Source organism: Cavia porcellus, unplaced genomic scaffold (assembly GCF_034190915.1).
Source record: "Cavia porcellus strain 051 isolate PalLab524CR breed Dunkin Hartley unplaced genomic scaffold, mCavPor4.1 scaffold_12, whole genome shotgun sequence".
Classification (NCBI taxonomy): domain Eukaryota; kingdom Metazoa; phylum Chordata; class Mammalia; order Rodentia; family Caviidae; genus Cavia; species Cavia porcellus.
The window spans coordinates 68675046-68693389 of NW_026947495.1; the positions used below are offsets into that span (position 1 = coordinate 68675046).

Sequence of the window (18344 nt, forward strand, 5' to 3'; positions counted from 1 at the left end):
AGAAAGCTTAAGAGGATGGAACAATGAACTTCCCAGAGAAACCTGGGAATTGAACCCAGTCTTTAAAAAACAGATGTTTGCTGAGTTGCAAAGTTGCTGGAGGATGTTCTAAGCTAAGTGGGCCCATGTTACAATACAGAGCGAGCTTAGCGGGGCCTGAGATGTGCCTACAAAATGCCAGATGATGGTCCAAGTTGATTTCCTTATCACCCTGTCTACTCCTATCATCAATTTTGCTCCATGACTCACTATTTGTACTGGGAAATGAGGCTCGGCACATTGTAACCTGTTCCAAGTTTCATGTTCTTTCTGAATTGAGAACGATCTCTCTGCTTCCAAAATCATTATGCATATGTTACACAAGCAGTATAATGAGTCAGAGGTTAATTATACTTTCAAAATCTAGGTGGTTAGAGAAATGGTAGAAAGTATTCCATGTGGTGGATCAAATTGTTGTTAAGCAGAGGCTGTGGGATGACACCACTGCCCCTTGCTGTGGTATACATGAGGCCAATCAGCAGCTCTGACTTGGTGGCCAGACAGGAGACACTCCAGACCAACATGACCGGGAAAGGGGGCAACTGCCCTTAGACATTCAATACAGCTTTCATCTTACTGAGATATTTGCTTTCGCTTGAAATGACTCACCCTCATCAGCATATTATTTGACTTTTTAATGTTCCATTACTTAAGATCACTTGTGAATACAAATAAGCCTCATTGTGCATAAGAACACAGGCAAACGTTCAAGAATTGTTCTTTTGCAGAGTCTGCTCCATGCCAGAGACTACTAAATCTCAACATCAGGAAGCCCAAAGTTGCATTCATTTTTTTAAAAAACACCTTATTTTTGTTCAAGTGGGAGCTAGAACTGAAAGGGCATCCCCTTTTACAAAGCGTTCCATAGAGGTAAACAAAATACGCGAGACAGGAGAGTGTTTTATAGTATAAAAAGGGAGAGCAGAGAGGGACACAGCTCCGCTGCACAGCCTTCTGCCTGCCTGGCAAGCGCAAGGTCCTGAGTTTGATTCTCCGTACTCAAAGTAGGTACTTCCCTAGTTCTTCCAAGCAAAATTTAAAAATGACGAGTGTTCCTGTGTCAACTGAAAGTTAATCATTTGTTGAGAAATAAAGTCAGAAGGAGAAATATTTGTTTTTGCAAAGTTTTTCTTTCTCTGACAACTAGAGTACCGAAAACAATTGACTGCAGTCACAGAGATGTCCTAATGAAATCTATTTCTTGAAAAAGTAAAAATATATCAGCAGTCGTATAGCATATTGCCTCACTGACATCTACATTGTATAAAATTTTAAATTATAAGTGCATTTAATTTAAAATTAATATCATTTTTTAAAAAGTTTGAAAATTTGTTTAATCAACTAGTCGATGCTGACTTTTTAGCAGCTCGTAATTAATTTACTTCAGTTTTTCTTCCTTGTATCTTTTCCTTTGAATTTCCTCTAAGTATTAGCCTGTTATCAAAGGCAAAAGATTTAAAGATAAAATGTGAAACCTACGTCAGTCAATTATTGTTACCTTGGAATATTTCTGAAGCTAGATAAGTAAAAAAAAGTCATTTAGAAAAGAAAATTGGAACCAATACAGTACCTAGAGCTGATTTAAAGTCATTTATGTCCCCTTTCGGGTATCTTCCCAAAAGAGATGAAAGTATTATACCACAGTGAGATACACACAACTGTGTTTATAGCAGCATAATTTGTAGTAGTTAAATCTTGGGAATAGCCCTTATACCTATCACTAGCTGAGTGGAGAAAGACAGTGTTTTTATATACACACTGGAGTGCTACTATGCCATAAAAAGGATAGATTTGAAATGTACCTAGGTAAATGGATGCACACATGTTTAAATATCGCATTGTTTTTCTTGTGTGAAAAATCAAAAGCATAAATAAGAGCCAAAATTGATGACGGATAGTGGGAAGCAGGAAGAAAATGCTCAAAAAAGAAGAACAAGAGAGGGAGAGGGGAGAGGCAAGGAATGGAAAAGAAAAAAGAAGAAGGAAAAGAATAGAAGCAAAGCTTTTGTAAATAAGGAGGAGAAACAGGGAATTCTCTATGATGAATTTTAACATGTATATCAAAAGAATATCAATAAAATTTTTAAAAAACAAAATCACGTGCATGCCGTTTGTCAGTCCTACATAAATCTAAGAGGTGACTTATAAATGACATTAATAACATTCAGAATATACTGCAAGAATATCATTTAACATCTATCTATGATACATAAATTTCAAAATTTCTAGGATATATCTTCAGGTACAAATGAATGCAACAAAAGATGTTATTAAAACACTTCATGGAAAAACCAAAAATTTCATGAAAATGTCTGTCACTTTTTTACATTATTACAGAACTTAGATTTTATTCTTGTCTTGGATTGTGATTGGAAAAGAGTATGATCACGCTGTTTGCATAAGATTTAGTATCCAGTTGGGCATGGTGATCAGTGCTTGTAATCCCAGTACTGTGCAAGGCTGTTAGAAGAATCAAAAGCTTGAGCCGAGGATGGGCAATTTTGTGATTTTAGGGGACCCTGTTTTTAAAAATATGTACTAAAACAACTGGGGCTATATCTCAGTATAAAGGTCCTGGGTTCCATTCCTTGCACTACAAAAAGGAAAGAAAAAGAAGATTTGGTATCTGCTCTGAGATTGGATTCTTCTAGAATTAAGATAAATATGAACATTATATAGTGCCAACCTCATACAGAGAGTGGACACTGCTCAGGATTTCTCTGAGGAACTCAGATTTTCTCACTGCATACTGCAGTTTTAAGGACCATGTGAGAATATCCGGGTATACAAGGGTAAAGTGGACACTGGACTACACGCCAGAACAGGGCCAGTTTTGGGTGGGAGGAAACCCTTAGTCTAAGAACTCCGAATCAGAGGAGGCCAGGACAGGCAACCAGTGACACATAGGTTCCCTCCAAAATGTTAAATACCTTTCATTGTGCTTCACCGTACTAGGTGTATAGATTTTTCCTGCCTTCCTTAATCGTTTAAAATAGTCTTTTGACAAAGACGGGAATGGAAATGGCTATATTAAAGATGCAAGAGTCTACCAAAATTTTGATGACTGTCATGATTGATCATGTCAGACGTCTATCATGTGAGGCTATTTGGGATTTTTGATTAATGCTCTGAAGAACTAAATTGGAGGTAGTATGTTAGCTGGAAAATTATTTGTTGCCTATTTTACTTTTTAAAGAATGTTTCATCTATTCAAGGCTTTCTTTTGAAGGACATGTAGGAAGGTAAGAGTACTGGATTTTTTTTTTTTTTTTTTTTTTTTTTGTACTGGGAATCTAACCCACAACCTCACCCTTGCCAGATAGGTGCTGTGCCACTGAGCTAAATCCGCGGCCAGAGTACTAAATTTTTAGAGAAAGCGTTCTTTCCAATCTTCCCTGATTGGTAGGTGTTTTGTGTGCCTCTCTGCCTGCATCACTAATGCTGTGTAATACCAGGGACATTTTGAGCATCTCCTTTCAGTAGAAGACTTGAAACTCTGCTGTAATATTTCTCTTAAATGTAAGAGTGTTAGAAGTACTCATTTTATTAAGCGAGATGAATATGTTTTTGGAACTAATGACCTAATCTAAATCAAGTTGTCCTTAATCAAAAACAAAATATGACTTTTAAAATATTACTCTAATTTCTCTAATAAAAGGATATATAAAATAGTTTTTGCATTAAATTAAGACTTTTAAAGTATTATCTTCATAATTCTGGACTCTTAATTTTTACTGTGTATGTCCATTATATAAAATAGAACAGCACAAAGAAAAAAAAAAAAACATAACCTATACTACTACCACCCAGATCACTTGTTAATACCTCAGAATGTTTTTCCAAAATTTTCATGTATCACATACATTAAGTATATTATGTGGGGCCATTGGACAGATGTGTGTTTGAGATAGATTTGGAGAAATAAAGGACATTTTGGAGACACAAGCCCAAGACCTCTCAGACAGTGTGGTTAAAGATGAATAGCCAGCAAAGCCATAAGCCCAAGCAGGATCAAAATGCATTGCTTTAAGGAATTTGTCATGTTTTATGTCAGTGGACCCCAAGCCTCATGAATTATGGACTCAACCAAATCTAGCATTTATGATTGGTTCGTTGCCTAGTGCTCGGATTGGTGATGTGTGTGCTACACCTGCCTAGGGGTGGAGCCAGCGTACAACCTAATGGCAGGAAGAAGGTGTTTCTCTCTCTTTTGGTTTTTCCATTTGCTGTTTGCAGCAGCCGTGAACAGTGGCCCCACCATGCTCCACTGAGTATGTACTGATACCTCCAAGAACTGTAAGAAATAAATATTTCCTTCCTAACTTTGAACATCAGGTATTTTGTCCCAGCAATGAGAAAAAAATAACTAAGACATTGTATGCTCAGACCCATGTCCTCTCAAACTGCCAATATATTACTTAGATTGGTCAGTCATGCACTAGACCACCGTGGCCTTCCCCGGTCCCTACATGAATTCCTGCATAGCTATCATTCTTTGTCCTTTATCTTGGCTTTTTGGTTCTATTAATAAGAAGCCATTGAAACACCAGCGTGGGGGTGTTTTTTCCTGAGACTCTTTCATGCTGAAGGATCACGGGTAAAAGGCAGTCCCTCTGGACCTTCTTGGATGTTAAACTGGACATGGACTCCAAACAATCTCTCATTCTCTGCTCTGCACCATAGTCATAAAATGTGACTATGTCCGTCAAAAATAAGTGTATACACTTCAGCGATTTGTCTGGAAGCCAATGACCTCCGCTTCAAGCTCCTCTTGTAATTGTAGAAGCCAAAGGTAATTTGTATTCATGTTGTGATGTCTCAATACTTTTAGCATTAAAATATTTATGTGTTTCTTTTCCTGATATATACTTTTTTTATTCTCTCTCAATGTATCTGACTAATAGTCTGTATTATCTAATAGTCTGCTCCTCTTTTTTTAAATTTAACAATACTTTGTATAAAATTTTTGGAAATTATTTGAAGACAGGCAACCAGGCATGCAATTTTTAGAAATGTTTCTGGATCCAAACTAATTGCAATTAGTTTACATCCAAACTAAATGTAATCATTTTATCCCATTTTATCAAACGTTGTTGAAATGTGAAGAGTTTTACAAGTGAATTTTGTATTATCAGTTGTATTTGGGTACTGTTAAGAAAAAAAGCACATTTATGGCCTCCTAGAAAGAATACTGATCTATTATTTAGACACTTGAGTAGTAATTCTAGTACAGAGAATAGCTGCATAACCTGGAATACATTGACTACATTTTATTCTCTTTAATTTAAAATGATTTATTTTTTTACATTACATATATTGTATTTATTATTTTTATAAATTCTCAGTTTCTCTCCTCTTTTTTGTCTATTTTTAACCTCCACCTGCCCTCTCTGAGGCCTCGGCTATGTCTAAGTCTTGTTCATCTACAAAACAAACTGAAAATCTCCACTGTGCTCCTGCTCTGAGTCCGAGTTCCTGCTCCGTGCTCCAAGTCTCTACCTTGAGGTCCAGCATTTGACAGACACTTCCGTTTAGCTGCCAAGATTTTCTTTTCAAAGCACTGGTCTTACTTTCTCTCTCTCACTTACCTGTTTGACACTCCCTTACTCAACCTCTAGAACATTTTAATTTTTATGATTACACTCCCTGCTGCTCACAACCTTCCTAAAGAAGTTTGACTCAATCAACCGTGGCTTTCCTGCTACTTACCTTCCTTGTCTCCCGGCCCTTCTATTTCCATTTTGTCCTCTCTTTCCACCCATAACATTGGGGTTTCTCAAAACTCTATCCTGCCTTCCCTTCACAGTCCATATATTTCCTTGAACGAATGTATTCCCATGTCTTCAACTGTTTATTTGGCAATAACACAAATATTGGTGTATTTATGTTCAAGCAGATCTCTCCTGTTCACTCTAACCCCTTATGTAAATATGACAATTCTGAAAACAATGCTAATGACTTCAGAAGTTTCCTACAATCGCTGGTGGCTGTGAACCCATGTTTCAGAGGTATTGCTATGACCAGCACCATTTTTCATGTTCATAGTTTCTGTGGTGGAGAAGCAGGGTAGAGTGAGGATGGCCTGTCTCTGTTCCTCCATCTGACGATTCTTCGAGAAGATTCAGGGAGCTGGAGGTGACTCACACAGCGGGGCTGGAGCTGCCGGAGCTTGCTTCCTCAGGCAGATGTCCCATGGGCTGACTGTGATGACTAAGTCTGCTGTTTACTAGAGTTGGGTGTGACCTCTGCATGTGACTTGGCATCACCCTGCATGAAACCTAGGCTTTTATAACAGCGTCCCATGTGGGAGCATCTGGAGAGCGGCAGGCAGGCAGCCAGGAGAGCTTTTACTTGTATCCTAAAATCTGGAAAATCAGCTCTCAGGACTCCATCAGCTGCGGTGACTTGGATCGCTAGGCAGTACAAGGCCGAGGTTTCATAGGTCTCGTGCCTGGCACTTGGGCAAGGATGACTTGAAGGCTACCTTCACCTGGGTGTCTGCTCAGGTGCATACTGCGTCCTCCACGTTGAATGCTGGTTCGGAGAAGAGCCTTCCCAGATGGAGGGATTAGAGAGAAGTTTTGCATGGGAACTAGGCAGACTGCCTATGGCCTTTTAGGACCTCACTTCTGTAGTCAGGAAACATCACTTTCTGTGTACTGTTTTAGTAATTGATGAGTAACTAAAGCCAGCCCAAATTCAAGGGAACAGAGATTTTGACTTCACCTTCTGGTGGGGGCCATTGCAAAAGAATACGTGGAATCGTTGCAACCTTTTTTTTTTTTTTTTTTTTTTTTTTATCTTTATCCTTTTTATCAGTACCAGGGATCGAGCTCACGACTTCCTGCTTGTAAGCCAAGCGGCTTATGCGGCTGAGCTAAATCCCCAGTCCTCATTATAACCATTTTTGCAAACTACCTATGCTACAAGGAGATAAGATGTGCCAACCACTTTTTATGAGTTATATCCGAGTCCTCCTATAACTTCTATGAATAGTTGAATTTAATTTTAAATTTAATTTTCAGAATTTTAATGATGAAAAATAGAAGGAAAATCTCCATCTGGGTAACTTAGTTGGACTAACCCTAATCAAGAGTAATTGACACATTTCTCCACATCTTGTCCTCACTCTGACATTCCCATTTGCTGAGCTGCTAAATCTGAAAGCTAATCAGTCCAACTTCTCTGTTCCCCCTTCTCAGTATCAAGTTCCACTGAAAAACAATTCCCTTTCTTCATCTTCATTGCTGTTACTTTAGTTAAGGCTTTTGTTATCTCTTGAGTTTTTTTTAATTTTAAAATATTTATTAATTTATTTTTTAAATTGTAAAAACTGAACAAAAACGATGATACAGAATTTTAAAACATAATAGAGATTAACAATGGTTAATATATTGTGTATTGTTATCTTTAAAATTGTTGCTCAGTTTACATGATTATATACATAATCTTTTCCCTTTTTTTTCTTTTCTCCTTTCCCTCATCCCAGTTTTTCTTTCCTTTTGAGCAGTTTTGTTGCAGGCAGCTGAGCTAGTTAGAAATATTATAGGCAGTGAGATAGGGCTAGGTCCTGGATGGAACAGTGCAGAGACACCTGGCTGCTGCCAGGGAAGCTGATGCCTCCTGCTGTGGGCTAGGCCTCAAGACAAAAGACCATACAAATGTACCCATATCCTGGGATCCATACTCTAAATAATTGCTATCCCCTAGGAAAGAGTCACCCCTTAAGAATGCCCAATTTCTACATGACTTGATTCCCTGTTTGTTCCTAATATAATCAACTTTATCTGAATAATTGAACTTATTGGCTAACTATAGCTATGTCCCACCTTCTGCCCATGTGCCTGTGAGTTCCCAGTCTTCCCCCACCTTGAACCCATGGTTTTATTCTATAAAAGTCCCTGGAAAACACAGAGTCCTTGGTAACCTGCTCAGGACCCCTTCTGTCTTTCTCTGACAGAAGCTTTCTTTCTCTCAATAAATATATTCTACCCTTCACCTCCTTGTTCCTAAAATCCTTTCTTCGGTTTTAGAGAACACGAACTTGCGGACACAGTAGGCTGGGCATTTCATTCCCCTCTATCAGTTTCTTCTTTCGCTTTCCCAATATCTGTTGTACATTTTAGAGCCTTTACTCTTTCAGGATTTTATGCTAGGGAGACAATACAATGTTTATACACGCAAGTCTTATTTATTTCACTTATGAGTGTGGTCTCATGCTGCAGCCATTTACCTGTAAAGCCTTGAGTTTATCCTTATTAAAACTCCCTTACATGGTCTTGTCTCTGGTCTTGATCCTTTCCAGTCTACCTCCATCACAATGCTGACTATCTAAAACCCATGTGAAATTATGACGCTTTCTTATTTAAGTCTCTCTAGTTCTACTCATTGTCTTCATAGTAAATCCCATTTTAATTTTGCATGGCATGCAATGACACCAGCTCAGGGATCCAGTGAAGCGTTTGAGCATGAATGATATAAATGTGCTGTGCTGGAGGTGATGAGCCTCACAATATGTAGAAATCACTGCCTTGTTTATGGAGGGCAGCTCATTGTCACTTAGTACAGTGTATACACTTCAATCATGGGGTTGATCATGACCTTGTAAAAATTGGCTTAGCCTTGAAAGATTATGGTATTGAAGATTGCACTGAGCTATACCCCCAGCCCATTTTTAGTTTTATTTTTTCATTTTGAGACAGAGTCTTGCTAAGTCACTGAATCACACAAGCTGGGCTCCAAGCTGTGACCCTGTTGCCAGACGGTATACCATTCCATCATCTGCAAGATTTTTTCTTTTAAAATTTGTGTGTCTTAACATGTTGTCTCAATTAAAAGAACAACAACAATATACTATGTAAACAAATTTCAAAATGTCTATGGACCAGGCTCCTTTCTTTTTTTTTAAATATAAGACCATTTTATACAATTTTATACAGGCTCATATGAAAAGAAACACATGTACAGAGCCCCCAAATTACAAGTGAGGGGGACCCTCACTCTTCTTTCTGCAGTGGGAAAACTGAACAGAGAATGGGAAACACGGTTCCATTCTGTTCTTAACTGTTTTCAACTGCATGGTCAGTTTTTCAAGTAGAATTTCTATTTCTTTGCTGTTGGTTGTGTTTTTTTATTTTTTCCAGTGTGGGAATCAGACTTTGACTTGATTTGTAACTTTTTGGTCAGTATTCCATAGAAGGCTCAAAAAATAGTAACACCCCGATTTACACAAGCCCAGGACTTTGGGTTCTTTGTACCATGCTCTATGAGTGTTTTTGCAAAACAACCTTCTCTTCCATTTCCCTTCATTTTTTTATCTTGCTCTATGAGCCACGTCAAAACTAGATGTCCTGCAGAATGTTCTGCAACATGAAGCTTTCCATCCTTCCCAGCAGGATGTAGTTTTGCTGCCACCAGGCTGGTGATGGCATCCTGGGCTGGCTGATCCTCTCCAGTGGTGGATCCCAGAACGTCAGATGCCAACACAAATGCAGACTTATCTAGCACCATCTCCTGGGCATTTCTTTGTAGGCAATTTAACAAAGTTGGAGAAATAGATTTTAAGAGCTCTCAAGGGCAGGTCATACAGTAATTTTTCTTACTGTATGCATTTCAATTTGCTTTTTTGCAGAACTTACATGATTTCTCATACTGTATGTGCAGGATCTTTGGGACTCGTAAATACAAGACCTTCTTTCTATAATTTGCATTTGCTATGTTAGACAAGGAACTGATAATTTCTGATAGAATGATCTGCTTCACAAGCTTAGTATCATCAATACAATCAGATGCTGCCTGCAAAACCAAATGAGAGCACTGGCCCTTAGCCACTTTTTCAGTGTCAGGCTTCATTGTTTCACGATTACTTTGCTGTCCTTGGGCTGCCATGCCACAAGCAGAATGTGTATGCCACGTACACCACTGCTTCACGGATGACTTCAGTAGTCCAGATCTGAGTTTTGGGGTTGCATATGTAAGGAAATCTAGGAATATTTATGGACTGATGAGTGCTTAATCACAGCTTCCTTTGGAGCCATTGGAGTTAGAACCTGTTTCATCTCTAATGAGCTCTAATTTTTCTGGCTCGAACACCTTGTTCAGAGTTGGGTGTTCTGCAAGCTTATAAAGCTGAAACATGTTCCCACAGAGCTCCTCAGTCAGCATGTTCCTCTGTTCCAAAATGACTGTCACTGAACGCATACTCCAGGGTGGCCAGGGCTTTTGCATGCTGCAGCATCTTCCTCACATGGCCTTTAAAACTTTGTTTATCTTTCAATCTATGGTTCACTTCCATACATGAGAAATTTCTGAGCAATATTTCTAGAATTTTTGGCTTTATTTAATTCAACCAGATCATCTCACAATCCTTCAAAAGCCCATTGGCTCTGTTCTTCATTACCATTCTGAATATGACACTGGATCCAACGAGTTGAATGATGTGCAAATGCAATAGTTTTAATTTTCCTTTCCAAAAGCTTCTGCAAATCACTCGTCAACTTTGCTCTTTTTTGTCACAATCTTTTCGTCTTAAGATCTCCAAGTCTGTTTTTGCTCAAACAGTGTCATATTGGTTTTGTCATTGAACTGCCTGCTCTGCTTCAGTTCTTCTTCTTTTTTGAAGTCATCCCATTTGGGTTTCTTGGATGCTGACTGATCACTTTTACTATCTGGCTGGAATTTCTTCTCGTTGAATATATTTGCCTGCCGGAATTTGTTCTTCAGTCCTTTGTCCCCTTGTTGCATATTCTTGAACTGTTTCACGCCAGTGGTGGCACTTTTCTCAGATTTCTTAGATGTAATCTAAATTTACATCTCCTTACCAACTTTCATCGGAAATGCCTCTGAAGAACTTTAAAACAGTCCTAATAACTATGTGTATGGCATTTGGAACCAATTAGGTTATCCAAGAATTATTAATAGCTCCAGAGAAGATCCTTGTATATGATGGAACACATGAAGTGGTGTTTGTGTGTATACTAGAAAGTAATGTAAAAAGGATGAATTGTGTTTTGATATTTCCTCTTTTAAAAGACATAAAATATTGAATATATTTTAAGTTCTTATTAAATGTAAAAATACAAGAATGTAGAACTTAAAAGGACGAGCTATATATAGTCTGAGAAAATTCAGTTGATTGGAACATTGTATGCTTCCTGACTATTTTAGAAAAATAAAGCCTAATTGGGTTTATTTAGTGACTTATAAATGACCAGCCTCTAGTTTTGGATTATATTTAAAGATAGATTAAGGATGGACTTTTAGTGTAGAAGAAAAGGCAGAAGGAAAACATAGGAAATGAGTATAAAATATCGAAACTTGGAGAGGAGATAAATTGAGTAATTCCTTTTGTTTGGGGAGTGTGAGGCTGTTTTCCCAAGCAGGTATAGTTACAGGGTAAATCCCATTTGGATAAAAGGAGCCCAAAACCCTAAAGAGGAGCCCACAGAATGGCTGGTGGTGACAAAATGTGGCATTAAGTGACCTTAAGAAACCATAAAGAGTGAGGTAAAGTAGACGTGGCACTAATTTAGGACAAGCTCACGACCTGTTTTCCTCATGTTTACCCTCTTTCCTCAAGGTGTTCCTTACCTGGAACAGAGATCGTAGTTATTGCCTATCCTAGAGATGTATCTGATCTTTAATGATAGAACTTAGGTCTTTGTTTTTTAAGAGACAAAGAAGAAAAGCTGCCTCTAAGTCTGCTTGGTTGCATAACATCTGAGTCTAGATTCTTTGGTCTGTGTTGACATAGAACTTGAAACATAGGACCTTTGTGAATAGCAGTGCCCTGGAGTGCTGTGCTTCCTTCCATTCATGTGCTCAAGGCTCATGTGTCAGACATGTAACATCTCTAGTGATTCTAGGGACTTCCCCTGACTTCTCCATAGGCCCTTGTGTCAGGTTGCTGTCTTAGTGACTTCATGATCAAAACTCCAGGCTGTCAGCAAGCATGGCTGGTGTTGAACCGGGTTCTTCATTATATTAATAACTGAATAATCTTGGGAAAATTACCTAACCTCTCTGATTCACAATTTCCTCACTTTCAATTAAGTGTGGAGGGCTGTGGATGTAGCTCGGTGGCAGAGACTTTGCTGAGTATACACAAGGCTCTGGATTCAGTCTCCAGCACCACACACATCACCCTCTCACAAACAGAAAAGCTATGTATCAGTTGTAACCAAGTAAAAGTGAACTATATTAAATTTGGGGTAATGATGGCAATAATATATACCTCAAGGTATATCTAGCTTTAAAAGGCCTTCGTTTACCTTTTAGCACAATCTCTCCTCTAGCACCTTAGCAAAGGCCTGCAAAGAATGGATTATAGTATATACTCCCCAAATATTTGCTATGTGCGTACATGCAGTTGCAAAATGTTAACAATTAAAAGACAAACATGTAGCTATTGTGCTCACTAGAGTTTGTCCTGCTTTGACTGAGCCAAGGAGGGGAGTCTAAACCCTGTGATAGAGTAAACCCAGAGGAGCCTCCTGGAGGCAGTGCTCCTCCACTGAGTCCTAAAGAATATACAGTTGGCCTCAAGAGGAAAAGAAAGCTTAAAAGATGTAGAAACTCTTTAAGATATTGCCTCTGGCCAAACTATTCAAACAAGGGCAATTAGTTAATGACTCATTTTGTTGGTACTTATATGGTAGCACATACTGTATATAGAATTTCACTTTTTCTCTTATTGTTCTAGATGGTATGAAACTATAAAATATGAAATTATTCCAAAGAGGTAGAGATTCTTATTAATTCATACATATATATACATATACATATACATATACATATACATATACATATATATATGTGTGTGTGTATATATATGTCTTTGGAAAAATCTAGTTTAAATCCAGTTTAAAAATAACATATAGCTCTCTGTTACTGAGTGGCTATGTGACATACATGTCATGATCTCTGTTTAGGAATTAACTCATCTAAGTCTCATAAGAAAAATTTCTTTTGTTGTGCAATATGATAAAGTTAATAAAAAGCAGAGGTAGGGTTTGAACTCAATACTGCCAAGTGCACGTGCTTAATTACCATACTAAGCAAAGGTTTATACTAATTCCTCACTAAAAATACTGTCTTGCTTTCATTTGATATGATTTGAAGCAATAAGAGATAACTTCATTAATGATATCATTCATATTTTCTTTCTGGGGGTATTTGTAAACTGTTACATAAAATGTTACGATTTAGATCTTTCTTATGAGGATGAGCCCATCACCGGATTTCTTGCTGGTCAGCACCGTTCTCCAACTAAAAGTGCTTTCGCATCCACATCTTTGCTTTCTCCTCAGTGGTATAGAAAATACTTGAATAATGCATATTGCTTTCCGTATTCTTTCAACTGAACGTTGCATACTTAAATCATTAAGATAGATTCCTGGTATGGAATCAAAACCTTTTTGTTTTTAAAAGAACAACACTATCTGTAAACACGTAGTTAGCCAGTATTTAAACGGCCATGTGATGCTGCTGCTGCCCCAGTTTGGTACTGACATGGCGATCAGGTCACAAGACCACGGTCTTCTGTCCTTTGAAGCCCAACTCTTCAGTCCTTTCCCTCAATCCCTCTCTTTGCCCACATCCCGTGATCCTCCGCGGGCCACAGTGTCGCACACCATCAGGTTTCCACTAGTGTTTTCCCATCAATGTCATATTCTTCCAACTCAGAGACTGTAACTGGCTATGCCAGGAAATAAAATAGAGGTCACTGCAGTGGCAATGACTTCTAAGCTGTTTGCCAAATTTAGCTGTTCAGTACTTTCCACTCTAATGAAAGCTGTGAGCTCCAATTATAGAAAGTTGAAACAGAGTGGGAGCTTAAGGTCATTGAATCCAAGTCCCATATTTTTCTGTAGAAGCTGTAGGGGCCTAGACACACCTATGGTTTGCTTGAGCCCACAGGATGGTGATGGTGATGGTGGAACTGGAACCACCTTCTGCTCAGCCTGAAGGAATGCAGAACTCAGATGTTCTGCCTCCAAGAGTCACCGCAACCTAACCAGATCTCTAAGTATGCATATAGCTGATCTTACTGGCTGTGGCTTCACCTCCATGGTCATTCATTTCTTGGTGGCTGAGGGTAAAATAGCAAAAACGTCTGATTTTTAAGTTATTAGAAGAGAAATAAAATGATTGGAGACCCAAACCCTCCTCCCAGCTCTAAAAACTTCCTGCTCTCTGGTCATCAATAATGAATCTTCAGCCCTGCAATACTCAGAGGGAGCTTACACTGCACTTTTGAGCAGCCAGTTAGCAATGTGCAGTGGAGAGAGCCTTTTCTTTCAAATCCCAGGGCAGCCGGTCCTTCAAGGCTAGCATTGCATTTTCAATTAGCTGCTGAGTGAAGGCTTGGCATGTGTATTGGTGAAGAGGCACACAGTTAGCTTATTGTTCCTCTCCGTATTGTGCTGAGAGGATCCAAAGAGCTGGTGGGGAACAGGCAAGCCAGGCGTCGTTGTGGATGTTGAAGAAGGGAGTTACTCAAACCTCGGCACCTTCACTTGCTCAGGCGGGAATTACAGCTGTTGATTACAAAGCCCTGTGTGTGGCTTGGCGGAGTGTGCGTAAGGAAGTACATCACAGATACCACTTGGGGTTAGGTTTTTGAGCTCTTTCCATTTTTGACGAATTCTCATCATTATCATGGAGCCCAACAGCCCCAAAAAGATACAGTTTGCTGTGCCCTTATTCCAGAGTCAGATTGCACCAGAGGCAGCAGAGCAGGTAAGTAGAATTGGGTGGGGACAATTCCTAAATGCCAGGTAATTCTTATTCATGAGAAGGTTCTCTACATTTTGAATTTGTGTAACTTTTAGGATATGTGAAGGAGAAATAGGTTGGTTTCTATGTGGATTTGGGTTACGGTTGGAAACTTTAGGCTCCAAGGCAGTGTTTCATATAAAATTAGCACTCATTAGGAACAATAGTTGTCAGTTCTCCAAATTTGGATCTATAAATGTTTGCTGTTATTAAAATAACAGGTTCAACATTTAGAGTAAGTTTAAAAACAATCTCAAAATTAGCAACATTTTATTTCATTATTTACAAAACAAAAAGATTGATGTAACAATGAAAACATGAAATCTCCAAATAATTTCAGTTTCTAGGATTAATATGTTAATAGTTTTCATTGTGAACCCCAAATGGTAATTATATATGTAACAGTTAATGGATAGGATTTGGAAGTATAATTTTAAAACATTTTGTTTGGATAGTACAAACAATATTTCAGCATTCCTTTTTAATGTCTAATATTGGTTACATCTGTATTACCTTTCATTTTTAGATTTTGTAGACTCAAAGCAGTGGTACCACATAAAAGATCATTTGTGATAAAACTACAAATGTATCGTACAGGGAAGCAAAAGCCATGGAATTTATGGGAACATCAGTCTAAATCATTAATTTCTTATAACCAAAATTATTGCTGAATCCTTTATCCAAATATTGATACAGAATTTTAAAAATAGTAGTTGAATTTGAGATCCCTGACTTTGAAAGATATTTTGACAATCTAAAGTAGGTACACATAGATTCAGGCCAGATAAATACAACCTTGCACATACATCTCTGCTGAAAGGAACATTGCTTCTGTCTTGGAGAAGATATCATTGGTACATTTTAGCCTTTATCTTACTGACACATACTTGAGGAATTTAATTATGAGTAATTATATTAATGAAATAATGTGTATCTGAAACAAAAATTTTGAGTCAAAATAAGCTTATATAACTTTTAAAGAAGAAAAAACCCCGCAAACTTCTTACTTTTAAATAAATTACATATTTTTATAAAATTCATATGCTTTTTAGGTGCTTTAAATTTTATGCTAGAAAATAAAAGCTAATATTAATTGAAATTTAAAACTCATGCTACTAATTTAAGTATGACATATACTAGAAATCTGAGGTTTGCAAGTCCCTCTTACCCATTTGGAGATAAAGATAATGGATCTTAAAAGCATCACCCATATAATGAGGTTCCAAGAGAGCCATTAAAATCAGAAAGTCATCCCCTTATCTTTCCCGTATCGTCCCTGTGTATATTAATTTTCAGTTACATCACTTGATTATATACAATGATTTCTTTTCTGTGGAAATGTCATTTTGTAATCAAAGAAGTCAAGAGGAATATCTGACAGTTCTCTCGCTGCCTCTTCATTCTTAACTATAATTAGCAAGGACATACTGTGTGTTCTCCAGAAGTTTACTTTTGCATGCTGGAAAAAAAAGAGAAGGTATTTGCTTTGCAAGCTGTAATCAAGGCCGTGTATGATTGCTGCTGACATTAGCTGGGCCTTTGTTGTTCACAGATCAGGAAAAGAAGACCTACGCCAGCTTCACTCGTGATTCTCAATGAACATAATCCCCCAGGTAAAGAGCATGGTGTCCTTTGGACTGAGGGGACAGAATAGGATGGTTTCAAAGCCATCTGACAGTATGTCTTTGCTAAACAGTTTGAGTTCTGAATTTTAATCAGAAATACTCTAACAACCAGTAAAGTGGATCATAAACAAGATGAGAATTCAAATTACGCAGGGTCTGTCTCATGCAACGCCCTGCTTTTCTTTAAGAATGACACGGGAGACAGGAGTGATGGTATGCAGGGAAATGTTTGGTAGCATTGGTTGTCATGTGTTCAGGTGTTTGTGTGGCATCTGGTTCAGTGCTTATTAATGACTCTGGTGAAAAGTTGTTTAATTACGTTTCAATGCTCAAATTACAGCCCTAGAGATGCTTTGCTTTTTTTTTTTTTTTTCAGAGTAGGTTTATTATTTATGTCATGGGGTGGGCAATAAACCAGCATAGGCTAGAGCTCCACTGCTGATGTCATCTCTGAATAATGCAATTGACAAGGAACCAGATCAATTTTCAACACTGCCCATTTGAGAACCATTCTGAAAGCCCGCATCCATTTGTTGAGGTTTTATTTTCCATTTCCTGTAAAAAGCAAAACTTCATTATTATTCCTGACAAAGAGCTATGATTTGCAGTACACAAGCATTATTTACTTACTGAGTGGGGTGATTTAGTCCTGCATTTAAATGCTACTTCTAGAAATATAAATGGGACAGGAAAAGTCAAGGCATTAATTTGTAAACTGGCAGAACTCAGTGTCATGTATTTTGCAGGTATAAACAACAGGGAGAATAAAAAGCGTTTGAATAGTAGAAACATAATCCACCTAATTATAGGTTGTGGTAAATGACCTGTTTTAAGAGCACCAGAGTAAAATAGTCCTGACTTCTGGATTCTAACTGGGGAAATACTTGAAAAGGGAGGAACATTCTCAGAGAATATTTATTATTGAACAAAATACAGGAGGATTTACAGCTGATAGAAAATAGTTACGCTATTTATGTCTGCTGAAAACACAACCAGAATTCGATCTTTTACTTTTAAAATGCCATAATATTTTAAACCTATCTTCATATATATCATCAATTAGTAAGTGTATATGTGGTTGGCTAGATGTTTCAAATCGTATGCACTTAACAGTTTACAAAGAAATTCAAGTAAGTAAATAGAGACTAGATCTTCTCTGTTTAGGGGAAACTATCATAATTTTCTGCTGCTGCCTTGCTGTAGGAAATATCTCTGCCATGTCCTGGAAACTCATTTGTCCCCCTGTTCAAAGAATGCTGCAGCCTGATGTCTAGTATCTTTCATATACCACAAGAAAGAGTCTTCCTGGGTTCTGCAGGACTCCTTATTATTTGTTCATGTCGAGGTTGTGCAAGGAGCCTTCATGTAAGAGGTTTTCATTCCTGTAGGTGGCTCTCACTTGGACACCTGAAATAGTTAGCTATTGGTTTCTTGAGCATGAGGAGTGTGCCATTTTACAGATAAGCCAAAGTGACTTTTGTGAAGTTATTCCTCAAGAACTGATGAACTCCAAAGACAAACTCAGATGGATCTGAGATCAAAGTCCAAGCTTTTCAAGCAGCTTGATACACACCTTGAACATTTGAGCTTCTATTACATGGTGATGGTTCTATACAGGCATTCAATCCCTATAAGCAAGCAAACAAAATTTTACATAAATCTTTTATCTGGACCACATAATAGATTAAAGATTATATTTACATATCCCTGAGAAACAGGTACAGTGTTCTCCAGTGACACTTCCCAATTACTAGAGGGCATTACCTAATTTTCCTAATTGACCTCATCCTTCTCTGTGAGTTGTGAGCCCCACTGGAGAGATATTAGATGCATGTAATATCTCACAGAGATGTAACATTTTAGTAATATCGTCTCCCTGCATGGTAATCTTCTTTTATGGGTAAG

At 37.9% G+C, this 18344-nt stretch overlaps 1 protein-coding gene and 1 pseudogene across 1 annotated transcript in view; one reads left to right on the forward strand and one right to left on the reverse strand.

Moving 5' to 3' along the window:
* Positions 1–9190: 9190 nt before the first annotated feature.
* Positions 9191–14108, reverse strand: LOC100716953 (pumilio homolog 3-like; annotated as a pseudogene).
* Positions 14109–14333: 225 nt separating this feature from the next.
* Ppp1r1c (protein phosphatase 1 regulatory inhibitor subunit 1C) overlaps positions 14334–18344 on the forward strand; it is a 114630-nt gene continuing 110619 nt past the window's right edge. Inside the window, exons 1-2 of the mRNA XM_003478787.5 lie at positions 14334–14778; positions 16367–16427. Of these exons, the coding sequence (XP_003478835.1) occupies positions 14698–14778; positions 16367–16427 (142 nt within the window). The 5' untranslated portion in view covers positions 14334–14697. The remainder of the gene's footprint in view (positions 14779–16366; positions 16428–18344) is intronic.